Below are 16,682 nucleotides of genomic sequence, written 5' to 3'. Positions count from 1 at the left end.
AAGGCCAAACTCCACTCATCTCTGCTCACAGGCGGCTTCTGCCTAGTTAGTCTCCACTCATCTCTGCTCACAGGCAGCGTCTGCCTAGTTATGATACCAGTTCATGAGCCTTACCTGCTCTGCTGACTGGGGCTGCTCCGGTGAATGAGGCACCAAACTCTGAGTTCCTAGCAGTGATTTTCACCAGGAGACCACAGCTAGACAACACCCTTCCTCTGCCTCCAGTTTAAAGGCATTCTGGTCTTGACTCACCCAAGTTGTCCTTGGATTCACCAGAAAACCCATCAGCCGAGAGGGAAGAGGAGGACCGCCAGGAGTGGAGGGCAGCTGTGCGTTCTGGTGGCAGCAGCCCACGGCCTCGGTGACCAACACGGGTCAACGTCACCAGCTGCCCCGGCCTGACTGTTGAAGGTTAAGCAGTTAACCGCTCCACGTGGGCCTCTTTGGGATACAGATCACGTCAGGCCAGTTAATTTTAAGAAACAGCAGAGGTGCCAGAAGCCCAAAATACCTAGAAGCTACCCTTTGTAAAGGGCCATTTACATTTGTAAGGGCAATCTCCATTTGTAAGGGTGTTTCCCCCTCAGGGGACCAGGCCTGCTTTTGCCTGCGCTGGAGAAGGCAGGAGCTTAAATCTGCATAACAGTCTCACCCTGGACCCTCCCAGAAAGGACCCTCCACCCGCAACATCTGCTTTTGTCTTTAGCAGCAGGTGGTACTGAAGGTGTTGGCTTCCACCATTTTGGTGCGTTACACAGTTCTCCCTGGGTCTCTCCCTTGGATACGTGTGATTAACCCTTAATTTGTTTTTCTCCTGCTAATTTGCCTCGTGTCAATTTGACTACTAGTCCCATCAGAAGAACCCTGAAGGGCAGAGGATAATTTTTCCTCCCCGATATCTGCTCATAAGTGGCTCCTCTCATCACAAACATCTGTGGGTGCCAACCCTGCCCCCAAAGGACCAGGCTAACAGCGTGGCTCCGGTGCCCACACCGGTGCCCTGAAACCAGCCACAAGGAGCAAAGACCATCCAAGGAGCCGCTGGAGGACTGACTCCAACGCACAAAAATCACCGACGTCGAATATTGGTCCTAGAATCGAACAGGTGGGTGTCTGCGTTCACCAGACAAGTCTTTCAATGAGTCTGTGCGTTGAACTATTTTCCTAACCAAATCCTGGAAACAATTAAAAAACGAACCGTGGCAGAAAACCCGGTTCCGAAAACAGGAATCATTTAATCAAAGAAGGCCACACAGCCCAGCCCGGAGACAATGAACTCTGCTTTCCGGGGTGAAGATAGTAACGGCCCACAACCGGTACGGGGCATTCAATCCTTTCTTAGCAGTTCTTGTCACCGAAGGGGGAGAAGGCGGCCCACTCCACCCGGGCCCACTTCAGTGGGAGCCCCCGAAAGCAGGAAACCTCAGCCGGCAGCGCTCCCCCGGCTGCGCCCCAGCACCCGCACGAGGCAGATGGCAGGGAAGTTGAGCTTGCGGCGGCGGCAGGAGGGCAGTGAGCGGATTAAGGCCCGGTCCTCTGCCCTCGGGGCCCCTGACCCATTTCTCTGTCGGAACAGGAAGCGGCTGCGGTCAGACGCGGGCGCAGCGGGGCAGAGAGGCCGTGGCCCACGCCGGCGGTTTCACTACGTGCTCTAATTTTTTTTATTTTTCCCCTGGGGAGGGCAGCCAATGGCAACGGTGAAGTGACAAAAGGCATCAGAAGAGGCACGAACAGGGAGCCACGTGGTGAATGTGTCAACCACACATGATTTCTGATAACAACAACATTCAGCACCCCCTCTACGTCCCCCAGCCGAGGTTCTGCTCAAGTGCGGAGCAGCCACACGGGAGCCAACGCACAAACCCACAGGTGTTTCAGCAAGGAGGGCCGGGGGCCAACCTGTCTGGGCACAAGGGGCAGTGGGTAGAGGGCCAAGGGCCGTGATCTGAGGATGGATGTCTCGGGATGAACAAACCAACCTCTTACGGGAGGAGGGGAGAGACCAGAGCATCCGTGGAGCAGCGGAAAGTGAAGGGTCTGGGCAGTCCTGGCCCAGCTGAGCCAGGAACTGGCTTCTTCAGGTCAGTGCCTTGGACCATGCGAGCAGAAGGCTGGGGACCTCTCCCCGCTGCGCCGAAAACACCCCAGGCTTGTTCTGAGACCCCACCGGGGGGTTCCTCTGCGGCCTCTCGGCCGTTGGAGGTCCTGGAGCTGGCGTTGGGGGGGTCTTCCTCACTGGTCACCAGGGGTAGCCTGGGCTCCCTCGCCAGTTTCACCCGCTGTGGACACTTCCCAGGCCCGCTGGGCAAGGGCTCGGTGTCTGCGGGACACCCTGGAGGGGTGGGAACGGAAAGGGCAACAGGTGCCTTGAAGTTTTCCGCTCCGGGACTGAGAGCAACCTGGGCGCCCCCAGGGTCCGGCCGGCCCCCCGGTGGCACTTACGCGCTAGTGGGTCCACCGCTGGACAGAACCGAAACTTTCTGGGGCCAAGCGGAAGACTGCGGGTGCGCGGCGGAGACGGCCATGATACGCAGAGCCCGCCACAAGCGGGTGCGGACTACAACTCCCGGCATGCACCACAAGCCCGAGGCCTACAACGCCCATCGGACCCCAGCGGCAGATGGGCTCAGACTACAACTCCCGGCATACTCCGCAGAGCCGAGGTTGACAACGCCTACTGGTTCTCCCTTGCATCTGGCTGTGGGTTAACCTTTCAATCTCCGAGGACACACACACCATGGTTTGGGGAAAGCAGCCCCGTCCGTGTGTGGCTTTTGAGAGTTTGAAATGTGGCTAGTTTGAGTTATTGTACATGTGTTGTTGTAAGTGCAGAATACACTTGAGTTCCAAAGGCTTAGTGTGAAAAAGAAATTCCGAGCAGAAAGCAGTATCATTCCTTCTGGTTGGTCCTTGTTCAGACACAGTTAGATTAAGAGATACGAAAAAGCCCTGGACTTGGAGACAGAGACGTGGATGTTAGGCCAGAGGAGAGACAGGGACAAAAAACTGAGCCAGGGAACACTCAAGACAGACTTGGCCTCGGGCAATTTTGCCCAAGGCCTAAATGGAGCCAATTTTCCACCATCCTGATTCACACAGGACTTGTTTCACACTTTATCTCCAACCCTTCTTCTGTGTCCCTCCCTTCACCCCAAATCCTAACCCAGTTCCCCCCATAAGCAGAGAACTTTTAGGAATCTCATGTAATGATCTTGGGTAGAGATTTATTTGTGCATAGGATACAATGATTCTGTTTTTATTAGATGATTACAATAGTAACTCATATTAGTCTGGGCTGAATGATTTACAAAGCAAGTACTTACACACATAACCTCATGTCATGAGGGATCCAAGGTCACAGTGAGTAAAGAGCTTGGATTTGGGGTTTGAGTCCAGGGCTCAAATCCCAAGAGACTTCTCAGCTAGTTTACTTTGGGGGTCTTTTCTACTGGGCTTTCCATGCTTGTGGGTTTCTTTGTCCCACCAGAGGCAGCTTTCACAAATGAAAGCCACAGGAATTCAACAAACCAGGTGATGCCTGGGCTGGTGGGCTCTGGAGAAGAAGCCATGGGAAGCCTATGAATGGTACCTGGAGTTGACTGGAAGGTGGATGTAATATAAGCAAGTGTCAGAAGAGGAAATGGAAGTAGAAAAAAAAAACACAAAAAAACAACAAAAAGAGAGTCTCCTTATCCACTTGGTCAACCAACCACAAATATTGTGGGGCACCAAGGCAGGTTCTAGTTATGCAACACAGATTGTGCTGTTGAGGAAGTTCCACTCTGGCTGGGGTTATCTGAGGTCTGGGGCTGCCCTGGGCTTGGAGGTACGTTCCTATTTGGAGATCAGCAAGGTTCCTCTCCTCTTGATTTTGTTTGAGGGAGTGTGGAGGTGGAAATGCTGTGAAGAAGATCTTCCTTGGCTACCGCTGGGGATTTTATATGTTTCTGGTGTGGCAGTTCTGCAGCCCTGTGACCAGGGCATCATATTTCAACTATTAGGGGAGGGATAGGCTCACAAGAGCCCGGATGAGGTTGAACAGTAGTTTTAGTGGGTGGAGGGCGAAGAAAGCAGGAGGTTGTAGCTGATGAAGGGTGTGGTCAGAGAATGTAGAGTACAGTCCCTGGCCTTACCCACACACCCTTTCTGATAGGGTGTCCCTCTACCTTCCAGTTTTTACCTTTCTGTCTCTATGCCTCTTTCCTTGCATTCCCAAGGAACTGGACTAGGAGAAGACTCTTGGTTAAAGATCACTTTCAGAGCTAGTCTATTGGGAGTGCCAAAACATCACTAGAAATGTAGAGATGGACGTGATTGTATTTCATGAACTCTCCTAGGGATATGGCTGTATGTGTTGAAAGAAATTCTTAGGTATGCATCTTGGGATTTGAAGGAATGGGATGGGGTAAGGAGACAGTGGATCAAGCCTCTTAAAGGCCATGCTCTCTGGTGATACAATACCCCCTAAGCCTGCCTTCTAAGAAGAGTGGGCTCAAAACCCATGGAGCTTTGGTTTGGCCAAGTGGGTGTGTAATCTGGAATCCTCTGTTTTTCTTCTCCCTGGCCTCAGCCTGCCATCTAAATAAAAGTTGGACAAAAGTTAAGTAATCCCAGTTTAAGGGGGTGCCAAATTGTCCTGATAGAAGCCCACAGGCTTAGCTCAGCCCCCCAAACCATCTCATCATCTCCTTCCTTAGGTGGTGGGCTATTTCTTCCACAGATGGTGGGTGATGGCCCACCTATTGGTTAGCTAGTCCCTTCACTGGTGCACCACTCAACCTTCTCCAGCAGGTGTTACTGACCAATTCTTAAAATTAGACCTTCACTCTTCCCTAGCAAGGTCAATGTCCTCCAAGGCTGGCCACCCAATGGCAACTAGAGTATTGAAATTATAGCTGAAACTGAAGGGGAAAATGCTTTATAAGCTCTCCAGGCTCCAGCCGAGGGCTGTATTAGTAGCTACTTTATTCAATAAACATATATTGAGTGCCACAGTGACTCTGCAAAGTCCTCCTTAATGAACTGTGAAAGATTCTGGAATTCCCATTTTCAAGGAGTTGCACCCAATGTTTCTAAGTAGGGTACATGTCAGAATCAACTGGGGAGCTTTTCTAAAGGCCCCAGTCCAGAGCTGAATCAGGTTCACAGACTGGGACCAGGTCTGGATGGTATGGGAAAATTTAGAGGGTGGTCCTTGGATGTGAAGCTACGGGACCATGGAAGAGGCAAGCATGCGTACCATGAACTAAAAGGCAGGGAACTGAACCAGGGAACACTCAAGACAGACTTGGCCTTGGACAATTTTGCCTAAGGCCTAAATGGAGCCAATTTTCCACCATCCTGATTCACACAGGACTTGTTTCACACTTTATCTCCAACCCTGAGATAAAGGTACCAACAAGGTACCTAGAAGATTAAGCATATAGTCATTGCCACCTAGAAGATTAAGCAATGTACTCTGAGTGTAGACTAGGAAAGAAAGGTTAATATCTATAAGGAAGTAGCTTGGGGCAAGGAAGGTAGAAAGTGCCCCATGGCACACATCCCACAAAAGCAATTAGAAGAATAATGACAGCTGTCATTCTTTGCTCCCACTTCGTACACAATGACAGAGCACCAGGGTCCATGCTTGGCAGGGTGCAGGACCAGGTGCTTGCCTTCAGCCAGTTTGCCATCTGATGGGGCAGGGAGGTAAGACATGCATGTGTGACCCTAACCAGTTTAGCTCAGTGGATAAAGCAACAGCCTGCAGACTCAAGGGTCCCAGGTTCGATCCTGGTCAAGGGCATGTACCTTGGTTGCAGGCACATCCCCAGTGGGGAGTGTGCAGGAGGCAGCTGATCGATGTTTCTAACTCTCTATCTCTCTCCCTTCTTCTCTATAAAAAGTCAATGAAATATATTTTTTTAAAAAAGACATGCATGTGCGTAACTATGACACGTGGTGGAAAGTGAAAAATAGTATCTTTCAGGGACAAGCAAAGTGCCACAACAACCAGAGAGTGCTCTCCTGGTTTAAAGATGGGGAGAGCTTCCTGAAGAAAATGGCCTTTCAGCTGGGGCTTGTAGATTAGGGAGCAGAAGGACAAGTGTCCCTGGCCCAGCATGGGACAGCATGGCAGAGGCCAAGAGGAAACTGGGTCTTTTGTGGTTGGATGCCACGCTGGTGGCATGGGGGCTTAGGATGGAATAGAATGCACAAGTTAGCTAGCAGTGGATTTCAGGGGCCTTGAAGGACTTGCTAAGGTGTGTGGGCTTTATTTGTAGGTAATAAAGAGCCGCCTAAGGGTTTTGCGCAGCTCGGTTTCAATGCAGAGGATGCTGGTGGGGAAAGAGATGAGCAGCAGGAAGATGCTGAGGAAGTGAGGCCATTGGGGATGAATCCATGAGCATGCAATGGCGAGAACAACTCTGAGAGGCACTGGGAAGGCAGAGTCAATAGAACTTGGCCGTGGGAGTGGAGGGAAAGGAAACGCATGGCTTGAAGATCACTCAGGTTTGGAGGGTGAGCAACTGGGGGGAAGCTGGTGACGTCAACCAAGCAGGAGAACATTCCAGGTGGAACATGATGAATCTGAAGTGTCAGCTCAGTAGCTACTGGGAGAGAATGAGATATTGGAGGAATCTTCACCTTGGCTGCCTTCACCAAGATGGATGCAAGCCTGGGCCTTCAGAGCTGGACGTTGGTACCTTGTTCATCTTTATATCCTCCAAGTACTTGCTTCATGCAGACGGCAGCACTTATTGCATTCATTCTTTTTTTTTCAATAAAAGATCTATGGACTACATATGCTAGAAATTGGAATTATGATACAGAACACATCTCCAGTCCAGTTGTAGGTTTTTAGGATCCAGATTTCGTCTGACTATGCTTATTTGAGGATGTGGGTACTTTTGTCCTCATCCAGTCGTCACTGAGGAATGCTCTCTAAAATTAGCTGGGACAACCGTACAGTCAGGAATGGGAGAGACTGTCTTGCCAGCAGCCTACATTTGCACAATTATCATCACACATGAGTTTTAGCCCCTCCTCAAGTCTTGAAGGAGGCTCCTTTCTGGGAATCCTTTTATGTTTTAGAACCTTCTGAACTAAGTAATAATAACAAACCCATGTCTAAATGAATGAATAAGTGAAGGAATGAATAACAAACTCAGAATCCAAGAAGTGTTTTTCTTGATGGCAACATAAAATTTCCAGGCAGGGAGCCCCTTTTCTGCAGTAGGACCCCCTCCTGGTATAACGTATTTCTTTCACCTCCCACCCCTGCAGCCGTAGCGTCCCCAGTGTTGTGCCTTCTGCAATGCTCTTTCTTGTACCACTTCTCTTTGCTCCCCCTCCATCTCTTCTGTCCATCTCAACCTGCAACGCCAAACTCCCTTTCAATAGAAGGAGGCGCCCTCAGAGTGGAAAGCACCTGGGGAGTGAGGTACCGGGGAAAGGCTGGGCGCCTGTGACGGGCAGAGCCCGGAGTGCCGGAGCAGACTTTTGAGGTGTCTGCGGAACTTGACCCCGACAAAGACATAGAGCACTGGGTTGAAGCAGCAGTGGGAGAAGGCAAAATCACGGCAGATGAGCAAGGCATAATCCAGCTGCCAGTAGGCCTTGCAGCTCTGAATGATCTTAAGTTTCAACAGTGTTTGCAGGAACAGGATGAGGTTGTAGGGAGCCCAGCTGATGAAGTGTGCCAGCACAATGGTGAGGATGAGCCTGACTGTCCGGTGGTGCCGTTTGGACCGCGAGCGGAACAGGGTCCTGAGAATCTCCACGTAGCAGAACAGGATAATCGTCATGGAGAGCAGGAAGAAGACAATGTGCTGGTAGACCGAGGCCAGGTACCACTTGAGTTCTGAATAATCACATTTCGAAGGTTCTGATGAATATTCTGGAGGATCAAACACTCTGTGGAAGACGGCATCGGGGATGGAGGACAGGATGCTGACGGCCCACACAGCTGTGGTCATCAACACGCGGCACTGGAGGGTGTAGACCCTCAGGGACGAGAGGGGGCTCACCACAGACAGGTAGCGATGGATGGTCATGATGGTCAGGAAGAAGATGCTGCTGGAGAGGCTGATGGAGAAGATCATGTTGGAGAGCTTGCAGAAGAAGTCTCCCAGCACCCAGCCCCAGTGGTACACCAAGGCCCACAGAGGCAACAGGAAGGAGAACACCAGGTCTGAGAGGCACAGGTTGAGGATGAAGACATTGGTGAGGGACTCCAGGCTCTCATACTTCACCAGGACCCACAACACCAGACTGTTGCCCACCAGGCTGAGGAAGAACACCAGGCAGTACAGGATGGTGGTGTTGAAGGTCGCAAAGGTGAAGGTCTGAGTCTCACACAAAAGGCTCTGCGAATCATAATCATAAGGGGTGGTGGACTCTGGGATGCCTGAGGGCTCCATCTAGACACTGAGAATATCTGAAACAAATAACAATAAGATACCTAGAAAAACCTCAGTAACTTGGAAGTACAACCTACTTCTAAAGACTCTATGAGTCAAAGAACAAATCACAAGGCAAATTGTAAAATATTTTGAACTGAATAATAATTAATGATGGAAATAGCACATATCAAAATTCACGAGATGTAACTAAAGCAGTGCTTAGAGAAAATTTTATAGCTTTAAATGCTTTAATTAGAAAAAAGAAAGGTTTAAAAATCAATGATCTAAAATCGGTGGCTCAGAAACTGGAAAGAAAACAAATTAAACACAAAGTAAGTAGAAGGAAGGAAATAATAAAGATAAAGAAAGAAATAAAGAAATAGAAAATAAAAGAGAGAAAATGTACAAAACAAAATCTGGTTGTTTGAAAAATATTTGTAAGGTAATAAAACTCTAGCTAGATTGAGTGAAAACAGAGAACGGAAACTGTCAACAGCAGGTATGAAAGAATGGTGATTGGTACAGATCTTACAGATTTTAAATGAATAACAAAGAACTGTATTAATTTTAACTTAAATTCAACAACTTAAATGAAATGGGAAAAAAACTTTAAAAAATTCAACTTACTAAAACAGACATGAAATGATATGGCAAATTGAAATGTCCTGCATTTATTATAGAAATTTAGTTAACTGTGTAAAAAAATTTTCCCACAAAGAAAACTCTAGATGACTTTTCTAGTGAATTCTGTGAAACTTTATGGAAGAAACGATATGAATCTTATAAAAACTATCTGAAATATAAGATGGAATACTTCCCAAGCCATTTTATGAGGCCAGCACAATCCTGATACCAAAACCAGACAAAAATATTGCAACACCCCCACACCCAAAATGACAAACCAAACTTCCTCATGAACATAGAAGCAAAACCCTTGACCTAATATTAGCAAAGCAAATCCAACAATATATTTAAAAGGGATAATATACCATGACCAGGTGGTTCTTTATCCAAGAAATATAAGATTGGTTCAATATTTGAAAAATTAATCTGCCCGACTGTCATGGCTCAGGGTTGAGTATCGACCTATGAACCAGGAGGTCACTGTTCAATTCTGAAGGTCAGGGCACATGCCCAGGTTGTGGACTCGATCCCCATTGTGGGGCGTGCAGGAGGCAGCCGGTCAATGATTCTCTCTCATTATTGATTTTTTTTTTCTCTCTCTCTGCCTCTCTCTCTTCCTCTCTGAAATCAATAATGATCGATTTAAAAAAGAATTGTTCTTTTAAAATATAATCTATATAATTCACCATATTTACCAGAATAATGACAAAGCTCCATGATCCTTTTTGATAAATGCAGAAAAGCATCTGACACAACTCAATACCCATTCATGACATAAACTCTCAGCAAATTAAAAATAAAGGGGATATTGGGCATCTACAAAAACCACTCCACTTTTCTGTTGGTTATTCATTCACTTACTCAAAAATTGAGAGGTACTCAGTCTGGGCCCGGAAGGCCTTAGGAATATGAAGGAGAATGTTGCCAGACCCTAAACCACTCTGAGTTACATTCTAGTTTGGTTCCCCTTTGCCTGTCATTGCTCTCCCTCCCCATCTCCTTGGCCTCCTCAACCCTAGTAAACTTATCTTTCTGGTCCGCAATATATTTAGGATTGAGAAACACAGTTCTAAATTATCTAACTACCAATAACAACCATACCTTACATAAAAACTTATAACAAATTAATCCCCTCTACTTTCTTTAGCATAAGGAAAAGAAAAGTGTTATATATGACAGTTCTACTCCAAGCACCATGCACTGACCCATGGAATCAGCCTCTGGAGGGAGGGCTCAGGAATCTGCACATTTATCAGCTCATCAGGTGGTTCTGCTGGCCACCAAAGTCTAAGAATTCCTGTTAAAATTAGAGGAGAACATAAGTTTAAAAGGAACTCACCTATATCTACACCTCTTTCCATGCGTCTCAGGCAGAAATGGTGCTTCTCATGAGAAACCAAAAGTAGGTTGGAGGAAGGTGGGAGATGGAGTCTTCACTAATCCCTCCTCCTCCCACCACCAGGCTTCCTACCTGGAATCTATCAAGGGTAGGTTCAGGTAATTTTGGAGTTAGAAGGGATATTAAAGGATAATGTACTTTTTAAGTTGTATTTTTATTTTATCAAAAATTGTATTTGATTAATGTACTGGTTATAAATAATTATGATTATTTGAAATTAAGATAAAATTCATGTAACGTAAAATTCACTATTTTATTTATTTATTTTAAATGTATTTTTATTGATTTCAGAGAGGAAGTGAGAGAGAGAGGAATATAGAAACAAGTGATGAGAGAATCATTGTTTGGCTGCTTCCTGCAGGCCCCCTACTGGGGATCGAGCCTGTAACCCAGGCATGTGCCCTGACCGGGAATGGAACCATGACCTCCTGGTTCATAGGCTAATGCTCAACCGCTGAGCAACACTGACCAGGCAAAAATTTATGATTTTAAATTGTGGAATTCAGAAGTTTTTAGAATATTCACAATGTACAATCACCATTACTATCCAATTTCAGAACATCTCCATCACCACCCCCCACGAAAGAAATGCCATGCTTGTTAGTAATCAATCCCACTCCCCACCTCTCTCCATCCCCTGGCAACCACTAATTTACTTTCTGTCTCCATGGTTTTGTCAATTCTGGACATTTCATGTAAATGGAATCATACAATATGTGATCTCTTGTGTCTGGCTTCTTTCACTTAGCACATTTTGAAGATTCATCCATGTTGTGGCATGTCAGTACTTCCTTTTTAAGGTTAAATAACTGATTAAGTAATGGTTGCATAATCCTATTGTATGGTTAAACCACATTTCATTTATCCATTCATCAGTTGATGGACAGTTGGGTTGTTTGATTTTTTGGCTATTATGAATAATGGTGCTCTGAACATTCATGTACACATTTTATTTGGACACATATTTTTAATTCTCTTGGGTTGTGAACTTTCCGGATTGTATGGTAACTTTATGTTTAACTCTTTGAGGAATTGCCAAACTGTTTTTCACAAAGCTGCACCATTTTACTTTCCTGCCAATGTTGTATGAGTGTTTAAATTTCTCCACATCTTTACCGACACTTGTTATTTTCCTTCCTTTAAAAAATTGATAGGGTATGAAATGATGACTCATTATGATTTATGTTTACATTTCTTTGATGAATAACAATGTTGAGTATCTTTTCATGTCATTTGGAAATTTACTTTATTGGGTATTTTTTGGGGGAAGTATCTATTCAGAATATTTGCCTTTCTAAAATTTGGGTTATTTGGCTTTTTATTCTTAAAAGCGTTATTTATATACTAGAAGCCCAGTGCACAAAGTTCATGCACAGCTAGGGTCCCTAGCGGCTGCTGGTCGGGGCCTCCCTTCATTCCATGCCACCCCCTGTTGGTCAGCGCACGTCATAGTGAGTGATCAAACTCATGGGTAGTCAAACTCCCAAGGGGACACATTGTATATTAGGCTTTTATATATATAGAGATTCTGGACACCGGTCTCTTATCAGATATGTGATATGCAAATAACTTTATCCATCCTGTGGTTTCCTTTTTAATTATTTGCTGGTGTCCTTTCACACACAAAAGTTTTTAACTTTGATAAAGGTACATTTATAAGTTGTTTTTGTTTCTTGTGGCTTTGGTGTCATAGTTAAAAAACCACTGTCTAATCCAAAGTCACAAAGATTTGTACCTGTTTCCTGCCCAAAGTTTTTTAGTTTTAGCTCTGAACTCTTAATTATATTCCATTATTGTCTTAGGCCAGCATTCCACTGTTTTGATGACTGTAACTTTGTAATAAGTTTTGAAATCAGGAAGTATGCGGTCTCCAACTATATTCTTCTGTTTAAGATTGTAAATAGATAAATGGAGTGTGATTGCAAGTGGTTTCAACAAGGGTGCCATGACTACTCCGTGGGAGAATATTAGCCTCTTTAGCAAATGTTGCAGAGACAACCAGATACAAAAGAATAAATTTGGACTCCTACTTCATGGGAGATACAAAAATTAACTCAAAATGGATTAAGGGCCCAATTGTTAAGCACTAAAACTATGAAACTATTGTGGGTCAAAGGACACTATCAATAAATGGAAAATTAATTTTAATAGGGATTGCATTGAACCTGTAGATCAATTTGGGGAGTATTGCTATCTTAGCAATATTGAGTTTTTCAATCCATGAACACTGCATTTACTTAGGTATTCTTTAACTTTTTCCCATGGTGTTTTGTGGTTTTTGATATACAGATTTCATGCATTCTTGCTTAAATTTATTCTTAAGTATTTAATTCTATGTTGTTGGAAATGAAATTGTGTCCTTACTTTTATTTTCAGATTGTTCATTAGTAGAGTATGAAGATACAACTGATTGTTATATATTGATCTTATATTCTTCATCTTTTACTAGCTTTAATAGTGTGTGTGTTTTTTAGTTTTTTGTTTGTTTTGTTTTTATAAATCTAGGCTTTCCTGTAAAATCATGCCATTATCATAGTGAGAGGGTTTTACTTCTTCCTTTCCAGAGTCAGTATATACATTTTAAAACAGAAAGTTCTAAAACATTGGTCAGGCTGCACAGAGGTGGGGCTGAGTTCCAGCCTCATGTGGACTCAACATGCAAAAGGAGAAGTCCAGCCAGAACCGGTTTGGCTCAGTGGATAGAGCGTCGGCCTGAGGACTGAAAGGTCCCAGGTTCGATTCCGGTCAAGGGCATGTACCTGTGTTGCGGGCACATCCCCAGTGGGGGATGTGCAGGAGGCAGCTGATCGATGTTTCTCTCTCATCGATGTTTCTAACTCTCTATCTCTCTCCCTTCCTCTCTGTAAAAAATCAATAAAATATATATATATATAAAAAGGAGAAGTCCAGTCCTGGGTATAGCACAGTGTGGACAGCGACCTGGTTACCACTGTTAAGGTCTGGACCTGTCTGTGGGAAAGTAGGATCCAGGGCAGAGAACAGCGTCAGAGGTCTTTGGCATCAGCATCAGAGTGGAGTCCTTGGCAGGAATGAATTGCTATTAATACATGAACTTCTGACTGTAGGTCTCCACGGTCTCATGATCTAATGGGACCAAGCCCAGCAATACGGATGGCTCTGTTTGAGCCTCAGCCCCATGGACATGAGACCAGGCATAGGCCTATTCACATCAAAGGTCTTGCAGCGTTGGGAGCCCTTGGGGAGAGCATCCTGGCTTCAGTGAGCAGTACGTTCACAGGGAACATATGCAACCATGGCAGTGATAAGGGGCAGCCTTGGGTAGCCGTGCAGGCCAAGGATACCATGAAGGGATGGAAAGGAAGAATACTGCAGCCTTGTTGATGACAACACATGAGACCATGTCAGGTACCTCATCATGCACTGAATAGGCTTTAGGAGATGAGGGTCAGGAAGACTAGTGCTGAGGTCCTGTCATGGGGGGTATGTATTTGCGAGGGCCAATGTAATCTGGATTTTGAAGTCAGTGCGACCTATTTGAGTGTTAGGCTGGAGAGCGTGGGGCCTTCTATTAATGTCAGAGTCTAAGGCAGAGTTAGATCTACAGGAGGACATGAAATAGCATTAGCTTCAAGAGTTACAGAAATTTGTGACCCTATGAAGGTCACTGCAGGTCACTGCACATTATTCTTATTGCATCAGTAATACAGTCACAGGAGTCAATGTGAATCATTGATCAAAATCAAAGATACATATTGAGAAACAACTCCATAGTGATAGTAAGTAAGAAAGCAAGTAAGACAATAGACAGGTTAGAGGGGAGGGCTCTGCATACAGGAGAGGACTGGAGGCCAGCAGGTCAAAGTGGAGGCAGAGCTGGAGTTGGAAAATCACTGTGCAGCCATCATAGTGAAGGTTGGTTCAAGCAAGAGCCATCAATGGACACTAAGTCTAAGGTTGAGGAATTTTACTGACAAGCAGGATATTTTCATGATCTTAAAGTGTCTCCACACAGGCTACTTCTTAAACAATAGTAATTATATAGCAGAGAAATTGGACAACACCTTGACAAAATGATCAAAATTAACATCCTCAACGAGGGTGCAGGTGGACATCACGTGCCTCCAGATGTGATGTCCTGAGAAGGACACAATATCACTATTCTAGCCAGGGAGGCATAACCCAAATCCAAAGATGACAACGCATCAAACTCAACATGTGGAATGCTCTATTAAGAAAGGGGGCCGAAACCGGTTTGGCTCAGTGGATAGAGCGTCGGCCTGCGGACTGAAAGGTCCCAGGTTCGATTCCGGTCAAGGGCATGTACCTGGGTTGCGGGCACATCCCCAGTGGGGAGTGTGCAGGAGGCAGCTGGTCGATGTTTCTCTCTCATCGATGTTTCTAACTCTCTATCTCTCTCCTTTCCTCTCTGTAAAAACTCAATAAAATATATTTAAAAAAAAAAAAAAAAAAAGAAAGGGGGAAGCTTGCCTGCCTGGTGTTGCTCGGTGGTTGAGCGCCAACCTATGAACCAGAGGTCACCGTTCAATTCCCGGTCAGGGCACATGCCCGGTTGCAGGCTCAATCCCTAGTGGGGGGTGTGGAGGAGCCAGAGGCTAGATGATTCTGTCCCATCATCGATGTTTCTAACTCTCTCTCCCTCTTCCTTCCTCTCAGAAATTAATATAAAAAGAAAAAGAAAGAGGGGAGCTCTATTCCTCAAAAATGTCCCTGTGAGGAAGGCTGAGAAATGATTCCAGATTAAAGGAGGTAAAGAGACATGACAGCCAGATGCAGGATATGACCCCAGGTTGGATCTTGCCTGGAGGGGAAAACTTGTTATAAAGAACATGATGGGATAAACTGACTGAGCTGAATACCCAGAAGTAGATTAGACACAAATGTTAATGTCAACACAGAATTTACTGACATTGATAGCTGCACTGTGGTTATGTAATGCGTCATCCCTATTCTCAGGAAGTACACACTGAAATATTTAGGGATGAAGAGCCATGGGCTATGCAATTTATTTTTAAGTAATTTAGAGAGAGAGAGAGAGAGAGAGAGAGAGAGAGAGGGAGAATATGCCTGCAAGCACACAGGAAAATGCTGCTGTGGGGCAAAATGTTAGCAACAGTCAGTGACAGTGGCAATAGCGTGAGTTCTGTATGTGCTGTTCTTAGTCTTTCTCTGTTTGAAATTCTTTTCAAATCGATAGTTTAAAAGCTAAAAACAAACAAAAAGTAGATGGTGCAAAACCTTACTCTCCTGTCCTCCTTCAAACCACTTTGATTAATTTCTTGTATTTCCTTCCCAAGTTCCTCTTTGCAAATACAGTGGGGTTATTTTTGCATGAAGTCATGATCTAGAGCAGTGGTTCTCAACCTTCCTAATGCCGCGACCCTTTAATACAGTTCCTCATGTTGTGGTGACCCCCAATTTCATTGTTACAAATTGAACATAATTAAAGCATAGTGATTAATCACAAAAACAATATGTAATTGTATTTGTGTTTTCGATGGTCTTAGGCGACCCCTGTGAAAGGGTCGTTCGACCCCCAAAGGGGTCGCGACCCACATGTTGAGAACCGCTGATCTAGAGTCTCCGCCTCCTCAAAGGGTCACCCAAATGGCCTTGCTTTTTCATCTGTTTCCTGCAGAAGTCTTTATTGTTAGTATAATACTCCGAACTTCCCCCTCTGGCCAAGTAGTCCATTCGTTCATTGGCGGAATCTGTAGCAGGTAAGACATCTGGACCTTGGAGTGGGAGCCAGAGAGCTTCTCCAAAGTTGTATCCCTAGGTGCCCTCTGAAGTGGGTTCAGGCTGGGAAGGAGTGAACAGAGGTCACTCCTAGAAGCCCCTCTGGAGGCCCTGATTCCATAACTTCAAAAGCCCAAGGCTGTTGGGATCCTTGCCTGTCTAGCAGGAGGATCTGCACAGACAAGCATGGCTTTCAGGAGCCTCCATCTCTCTGCCAACCTCTGACTTGATTAGACCTCATAGCAACACTTCAGTAAGGAGGGCACTACCCATATTTGAACTTTATGGATGAGCCAGCAGAGCTGCCAGAGGTAAGTCACTGGGCCACAGTCAAATAGCAAGAAAGTGCAGTTATCAACATCAGTAAATTCTGTGTGAATGTTAACACTGGTGTCTAATCTACTCATGGGTATTCCCGCTCAGTCAGTTGATTCAATCATGTTCTTTATCATAGCATTTCCCCCCCAGTCAAGATCCAATCTAGGATCAAATTCTGCATCTTGTTGTGATGTGGCCAAGTGGGATTCAGCTCA

General features: G+C 45.4%; 1 protein-coding gene across 1 annotated transcript; it reads right to left on the bottom strand.

The window, feature by feature from the left end:
• Positions 1-7,117: 7,117 nt before the first annotated feature.
• On the bottom strand, positions 7,118-8,811 carry XCR1 (X-C motif chemokine receptor 1). Its single transcript, XM_081106242.1, has one exon. It carries the CDS (start codon positions 8,403-8,405, stop codon positions 7,380-7,382), a length of 1,026 nt encoding a protein of 341 aa, XP_080962368.1. The 5' UTR covers positions 8,406-8,811; the 3' UTR covers positions 7,118-7,379.
• Between the last annotated feature and the right edge of the window lie 7,871 nt (positions 8,812-16,682).

The sequence above is a fragment of the Myotis nattereri genome, assembly GCF_964212035.1.
Source record: "Myotis nattereri genome assembly, chromosome: 14".
In the NCBI taxonomy this organism is placed as follows: Eukaryota; Metazoa; Chordata; class Mammalia; order Chiroptera; family Vespertilionidae; genus Myotis; species Myotis nattereri.
This window is presented reverse-complemented; position numbering and strand designations above follow the sequence as displayed.

What these genes read in the sequence shown, in the direction of transcription:
- XCR1 (XM_081106242.1), bottom strand. Translation starts at nt 8,405, where the DNA reads ATGGAGCCCTCAGGCATCCCAGAGTCCACCACCCCTTATGATTATGAT.